General features: G+C 47.8%; 1 protein-coding gene across 5 annotated transcripts in view; it reads right to left on the bottom strand.

Moving 5' to 3' along the window:
- Nucleotides 1-7,657, bottom strand: part of arid1b (AT rich interactive domain 1B (SWI1-like)) — a 72,697-nt gene that overhangs the window by 3,192 nt on the left and 61,848 nt on the right. For all 5 annotated transcript variants that reach the window (XM_042096092.1, XM_042096090.1, XM_042096091.1 and 2 more), the window contains 9 exons: nucleotides 7,171-7,380; nucleotides 6,558-6,753; nucleotides 4,578-4,716; nucleotides 3,789-3,958; nucleotides 2,741-2,873; nucleotides 2,112-2,216; nucleotides 1,850-1,928; nucleotides 937-1,744; nucleotides 157-287 (listed from right to left, as the gene is read on the bottom strand). In XM_042096092.1, coding sequence (XP_041952026.1) covers nucleotides 157-287; nucleotides 937-1,744; nucleotides 1,850-1,928; nucleotides 2,112-2,216; nucleotides 2,741-2,873; nucleotides 3,789-3,958; nucleotides 4,578-4,716; nucleotides 6,558-6,753; nucleotides 7,171-7,380 — 1,971 coding nt within the window. The remainder of the gene's footprint in view (nucleotides 1-156; nucleotides 288-936; nucleotides 1,745-1,849; nucleotides 1,929-2,111; nucleotides 2,217-2,740; nucleotides 2,874-3,788; nucleotides 3,959-4,577; nucleotides 4,717-6,557; nucleotides 6,754-7,170; nucleotides 7,381-7,657) is intronic.

The following is a 7,657-nucleotide window of genomic DNA, read 5'->3' as shown; positions in this document are numbered from 1 at the left end:
CTAGAGGGAGGAAACACTAGGTCATTACTTAAGGAAACATGAATGTTACTATAGAACATTCTGAGATTCCGATTACTGTATCCTAGTCAAGCTAGGATTGAAATACTGCTAGTTATAAGTGTTGTAACTGTCCCTAGATGTGTGGATCTATCTCACCTGGGTGAGGGTGAAGGAGCCCACAGTGTTGTCGTCGTACAGTAGGATGTTGATGGTGTCCAGAGCCCAGGTGCTTTCGGCCAGCAGTCCAGATTTCAAGGACATCATCACACGCCATGCCTCCGGAGTACCTACAGAAACCAGGGCCAAGGTCTTATAGGTCAGTACTCACCAAAACTGCTGATTTACTGCATAATAAAGTTTCCTCATATGCCAATACTACTTGTTCCCCACATAGGTGCTGCCTCTTGTAGTTGACTTTAATAAAGGCAATATATCTGGATATAAGAGTGAATGAAAAATGGGCGGCATTTGCAGCACAGCCCACCTAAAAGGAAAAACTTTTTAACATGCGATATGTGCTCTATGGCATGTATATATATATTAAAAAAAGCACAGCTGTTGATGATCTGGATTTAGACGGCAAGTGGACAAGATCCAAGTGCCTTTGAATGAGGGTGCATTGTTGGGGCACGGAGAGCAGGGGCTTTGTCACAAAGATTGCTCAATCGGCTAGTGTTTCAATTGGAACAGTGACATTATCATTTAGATGTATGGACAAGACAGTAAATAGGGTCGGAATATGTAATATCTTTCAGAAGAATAGCACTCCACACTACAGTAGAATTCCAGGTACTAAGAATACAATATTAGGAGCCCCAACACCTTACTAAGATCTATAAGGTTATTTTTTACCCCTTTAAAGGCATTTTTTGTGCAAAACTGTGAATCATGTAAACATTGTTCTGAACACAAAGCAGCACAGCAAGAGGTTCCTACCAATATCCTTTGCTGTAATCCTGCGTCTTGGTTTCAGCATGGGCTGGGTGGCCTCCACTGAGCCTGGGGGAAAGCTGATCTCCCGGTGGATGGGGGGCATCGCCTGGCTTGGCATGCCCCCGCTCTGGGAGCCCGGCATGGGCGAGGGCATCCCGGGCTTCTGCATCTTCATGGAGGCCATGAAGTGGGCCTTGTTCGGGGACATGGAGCCGCTGGCCATGGGCCGGGGGAACGGAGCCGGACTCGGTGCGCGGGAGATGTGATTGGGCATGGTGGGCGGGGACTGGAAGGAGGACGGGGGCTGCCGGTTGGTCATGACAGGCATGGGCCCTGCGGAGGACACAGCGGAGGAGGAGGAGGAGGAGGAGGAGGAAGGCTGCGGGTAAGGGGACTGCCGTTGGCTGGGATGCCCAGGCCACACGCCATCCTGACCGGGTCCTCGTCCGTCCACGTCCTCCCCTGCACGACCCATGCCCGTGAATGGCGGTCCCTGGCCCTGGCGGCCCGGGTAGGGATAGCCCATCTCAGTCCTGGGGTGCCACATGTTGCCCTGGGGGCCTGCGGCGGGGCCCGAGGCTGCCGAGGGGGCACCGCCGCTCATCATGGCATGCTGCGGGGGGCCCTGGCGGGCGTAGGGGTACGGCGGGTACTGGCCCTGCATCGCGCGCCTCTCCGGCCCCATGTAGCCCGCACCGTACTGGCCGTACATCTCGGGCTGCTGGCCGCCATACTGCATATTGTAGCCTTCGCCTCCATCGTGACGCTTTGCTGGAGGGCCGTACATCCCCTCACCAGGACGTTTGTAGCCCTGCTTTCACACACACACACACACAAATTAGAGCCTTATTCATGTTACCAGAGCTGCAACATTTGCAAGGACCACCTGGCAGATGTAAGAAGAGTGTGAGCTGACCTGCTGCTGTGGATACATTCCATGTGGTCCGTATGGCATGCCATGTGGGTACTGCTGCCCATAGCCATCAGGCCCATGCCTAGCACAGGAGAAAAGCATGATTACATGTTCTCCATTTACATTTCTTCATTTGCCAGGCGCCAACAGCAACAGAATAACATATTTTAACAGATATTCTAAAACGTACATATATTTAAATGTAAGTAAATATACCACAATATATTCAAAGATGGAAGTCTCGGAAACTGTGCTGTGTTTATACCTCTGATGTGCAGGGTATCTGTTGCCAGGGAACATGTTGGGATCATTGTTGTTCTGGCCTCCAGGGGGCGCAATGCTTCCATCTGGCCCCATAACATGATCAGGTCTGATGGACACAGAATTCAGTGAGCTTTTCATGCCATCAATTGAACCTTTGTTCAATGCTCATACTAATAGGCACTATTCTGATTTGTTTATTACAGCCCTTTAAAGAAACTTGGTGGAGGCCAAGCTATTACATTTTGGAGTAGATCAAAGAACATGACACATCTGTCCTCACTATCACATCATTAATGATGGTACTAACTGTACTAACAACACATGCCTAATGCAGGTCTCAAACTACAAGATTTTCAAATCTTTTACGATTTTAAAATCGGATGGTATCACACACAAAGATAATCTCAGAACAAGGGAGCAGCAAACCTATCCAATCATGTACCTTACCCATAAGGTCTTTTTTTTAGCCAATTACAAATAATAATAATAATTAAAAAATGCATGTGTTGACGGGGAATTCACTAGGCTATGAACAGAATTGAGTTGTAATGTTTCAATAGATGCTACTGTATGTGTGTGTGTGTGTGTGTGTGTGTGTGTGTGTGTGTGTGTGTGAGACACACATCTCACCTCCTGTCAAAGCCAGGGCCATAGGGGTACTGTGGCCGGGGGCCCATGCCCATCCCTGCTGCTGATCCGTGGGGATACATCTCCTGCATGCCACTGCCTGGCATCTGGCCTGGCATAAAGGGCTCACTGCCACCTGGCGGAAAGGGGCAAAGGAGAGGAGTGAGCCAAATACTCTTGGGCAAGAGGGCAGAGCTGTCAAACCTAGATGATGGGTTTCTGAAACATTCTGACAGATAGTTATATATTTAGGACTGAATGTAGGGATTCTGATGATGTACATCAATGAGATGCCAATAGTTAAATATCAAGATTCTATACATCTTCCCAGATAGCTAAGAACAATTCATATACATAGTCAGTCAATATCCACCCATTAAGGATAGTTTTATATGTTAGGTGAAGTTAAGTATGGAGGCAGACTGAGTGGTTTGCACACTTTTCTGATAATATTTCTCAGAACATCCATATCAGATGATGTAACATGGTGCCAACTATAGAGGGCGCTCTTGTCATACTTTAAAACAGACACTTTTGCTCAAAAGACACGTTTGTATAGCACCAACCAAACGGAACACCTAAAGCATGCTTGTCACCATGGTCTACTATTGCTTTTTGAATTATGTGTTATCCAACTAGCAATCAAATTTCCATACTTTTGTATCTGTGGCACACAATATCTGGGCTTGTTTGACAAATGCCTTTAGGCTACAAAACACAAAAAGCCTCAAAGGCCTATTTATTCAAAAAGAGAACACAAACACCCTAGTTGTTTCAATTCCTGGGAGACCAGTTGCAATGAAGCACAAACTTTGTGTTTCAACAGGAGATAATGACCATTAGTTAAAGGGCTATCCTAAAACATAAACCAGATATGAGAGTCCTCCACACGGATTATGTAGCCAGGGTCTGGAGTATGGGTCAGCCAGCGTAGGTCAATAAATATGTGAAAACCATAAGTGACAAAGACTTCTAACAGGGATGTGCTCCTTATCTCTGATACAAGACCACTATGACCTGGGTTCAGAAGCAATTTCCATGCCCTACTGACCTTTCCTGGGGCCGCCGTACGGGTCCTTGTTGGTATCGAAGCCCATTCTCATGGCGGCGTCAGTGCCTGCCCCCTGCTGGTAGGGGGCGCCAGGGGGCACAGAGCCGCGCTTCTGGAAGGCCGGATCACTGCCCTCTGAGAAAGGGTCCTGCACGCTCACGCCTCCAGTCCTGCAGCACACATTACAGGGGTCAGATAAGTAGGCGTGGGTGCTTCCTCACAGAGCTGACAGACTACGGACTCCTGCCACCACTTCTTACAAATGTTTAGGAAATGACATAGGAACACATTTTGTGCTACGTTTTTTCTCAGAGATTAAACTGATATTTCACCTTTTTGTACCACATCTTCGACACACACACATAGGCACATACAACATACACAGAACACTAGCATAGGTATAGACAGTGATTGTATGTTTTGCTCTGTGGGCTGAAACTGAAGAGTAGACTGAATCGCAACATTTGAGGCATATCTGCTCCTGGCCTAAACAACTGTGGAATTATGTGAGTCAGTGCATAAATGTGGACAAGGAGGCGGCATGTAGCTTTACACTAATATTTGGCTTTTAACATCATATATGATCATTTGGCATGCTAATTTTGAAAGCTGAGAGCTGAAAATTTCAATTAGCAGTATTAAAGGTTATTAAATTATGAATTCGGACAGTGACATATCAGTATCCACTCAGGCCAAAGTTGCCGTTCCAGCACCACTTGCGCTCAGAGACCAAGCATATGTCAGGTCATACAGTACGTCAGGTGCAGAGGGAGAGGAACAGGCACCCACCTGCTGCCTTGCTGTGGGGTCATGGGGCCGTGAGGCGTGGTGGCTCGGCTGGGGGGCTTCAGGTCGCCCAGGGTCTCAGTCATGGAGTTGCTGCCTGTAGACTGGGGGGTCTGTGGGCCCTGCAGGGAGCCAGAGTTGGCTGAGAAGAGGAGAGGGGGATGGGCGAGGGAGGACAAGGAAGAAGAGATGAAGAGACATGTAACAATGCTAGAGTCCGAGCTTTCGCACAGTGAAATAATATTCAGTAATATGTTAGAGAACAACCAAGAGTCGAAGCTTTCTCACAGTGAATAATACTCTGTTATGTTACATTACATTTACATTACATTACATTTGGCTGATGCTTTTTAACCAAAGCGACTAACAACATGGTAAACAGTAAGTTTTAGAACAATTCTCACAATTTTAGGACAGTTTAAAAAAACATTAGAGTACTGTAACAGAGAAATGTTACAGAACAACCTAGAGCCAAGGCTGTCTCACAGTAAGCTGAAGGCGTTTTTCAGTGGATTTGAACACAGTTCTTCCAAACCAAATTAGCCCACAAAAGGTCCAGATAACTTAATAGCACCATGGACGTTACATCAGGTGATGATGAATATTGTATTAGAGTCCATCAATGATAAAAATGTTCAAGACCTTGAATTTCCCCTGGGGATCAATAAAGTATCTATCTATCTATCTATCTAAGACAAAGGGCATAAATACTTGGTTAGTATTGTTATGATAAAAATAAAAATGGATTAGATTAAATGGATGCTGGTGAGTGAAATGTGTAGATGTACTCTATCTTAAGTGTGCTAGTGATTGTATTCTGGAGGGAAATGGCAGAGAGAGAACTACTGTTCATTCATTGACACTACTTCTTGATCTCCTGCCAGCCTCTATTATATTTCAGCTCAATGTGTGTGTGTGTGTGTGTGTGTGTGTGTGTTACACTGCCCCACTGCTCTCACACTTCCAGCCATAGTGAACTCAAATAACCTCACTACCATATTCAGAGAGAGAGAGAGAGAGAGAGAGAGCGAGGGAGGGAGGGAGGGAGGGGGGGGGGAGAGAGAGAGAGAGAGCGAGGGAGGGGGAGAGAGAGAGAGAGAGAGAGAGAGAGAGAGAGAGAGAGAGAGAGAGGGAGGGAGGGAGGGGGAGAGAGAGAGAGGGAGGGAGGGAGAGGGAGAGAGAGAGTGTAAAGAGAATAGAAAAAAAGTTGCTGCCTCACTGGTCGGGCAAAAGGGGGTCAGTAGGAGGTCACTTTTGTTTATATCCCTCACACTCCTCCCCCATTAATCCTCTCCCAGGGATTCCCCCTCCGCTGCCTGACAGCCGCCCCCCCCCCCCCCCCCCCCCCCACTCTGACATCAACAGCCATTAGTCCAGATGGGGGAGGGGGATTCCCTCAGCTGGCCGCTTGGCAGCTACCGCCCCCCCCTCCCCTCCTCCCTCCCTCTCCCAGCATATCACAATCACCTGTCAGATATTTATAGCTCGCTGAGTGGTGTCAAGTGCCGAGACGGTGAGGGAGTAGGAGAGCAAGAGAGGGAGGAGGGAGAGAACAGATGAATAACAGGACTTTGGAATCCAGGTGAGTGCAGACCAAAACCACAGCTGTTCTACAGCATGCAGTTGAGTACGGTACAGCAACTTGGACTAGATGAGTGTTCATTCTTCTACTACACTATTCACAGTATTGGATCATAATAAGCCCCTTTCAACACAGACTCACAGCACAGCAAGTCTCTCAACTCTTTTGTTTCTAATAGTTTTCTTCAATTCCTTCAACACATTACAACTGTCTAACCCTTGAATATGGTGACATTAGAACATTACCCAGAAACACGGGTTCATTGGGACGTCAAATCCAACTTAATGTCAGTACAGTGCCGCCATGGTGTGTTTTACATGATTTACAATTGCTTGAACGGATGACAGCAGTCCATTTCCAACCCTTCCAAGCACTGGGTAGTAACAATTGTCCTCCCTCACCAGGTGACGGAGGCTGGATCCGCGCCTGTGGCGGCTGCTGCTGCGGTTCTGGCGGGGGCTCCTCCCCGCGCTCCACCTTGCACTCGTAGGCAAAAAGGTACTGGATGTACTGCTTCTTCAGGGACGAGGCCGAGCTGCTGGACGTGCCCACGTTGAGGCGGGTGGACAGCTCCCGCCACTTCTTGTTCTTGTTCACCTGAGAGGGTTAGAAGCAGCAGGACAGAAAGATGGACAATTAGAGGGAGGGACACCTGGAGCCTGTTCCACTACAGATTTTTTTACTCCTGTTGCATATTTTTCCACCATCTCGCTCTGCAGATTTCTCCTGTTCCTGTAGTTTCTTTGATACAAATTAGAGCTCTGTAAATGTTCCATCCTCAAGAGTTCCATCCTCACTTCCTCGCGCTCCCACTCTACTTCCCAACAACTCCTACACACGTTTGGTCTCTCCTCTTCAAACTCCACCACCATATTAGAACTCTCTGACCCTTGAATGTTGCGACTTCATAACATAACCCAGGAACACTGGGATATCAAACTTGGCAATGCCAGTGCTGTACCTGCCGTGTGCTGCTACTGGTCTACCATCCGACTCTCACGCTTGTCCACTCACCATAGCCAGGCCTCCGATCTCACGCACGCACACGTACAAGTGGAACAGATCCAGAGCCTTCTTGCCGACAGCGGGCAGGTTGGGCACCGGCGTGCCCCTCTCCTCCATGAAGGACAGGTAGCGGTCCACCCAGGCCCGCCTCTCTGGCTCCGCGCCCATCTCGTACAGGCGAGTGATCTTCTCATTGGTCATGGTGGCCGAACTGTGCTTCTGCATCGGGAATGGAAGATATTGAGAGAGAGAGAGAGAGAGAGAGAGAGAGAGAGAGAGAGAGAGAGATAGAGAGAGAGGGAGATAAAGAAAAAGAGGGAAAAGATTGCAAGTAGGAAAGAGGAAAGCAAGAAAGAAAAGAAAGAATAGAAAAGAAGGCAAGGGGAAAGAAAGTGAGGAATAGAGTAAAAGAGGAGAATGAGAGAAGATGTGTTTGTGAGTGGAAGAATGAAAAATAGAGGAATGAAGGGGAGCATTCCATATGAGTGTAGGAGGG

Source organism: Alosa sapidissima, chromosome 6 (genome assembly GCF_018492685.1).
Source record: "Alosa sapidissima isolate fAloSap1 chromosome 6, fAloSap1.pri, whole genome shotgun sequence".
In the NCBI taxonomy this organism is placed as follows: Eukaryota; Metazoa; Chordata; class Actinopteri; order Clupeiformes; family Clupeidae; genus Alosa; species Alosa sapidissima.
This window is presented reverse-complemented; position numbering and strand designations above follow the sequence as displayed.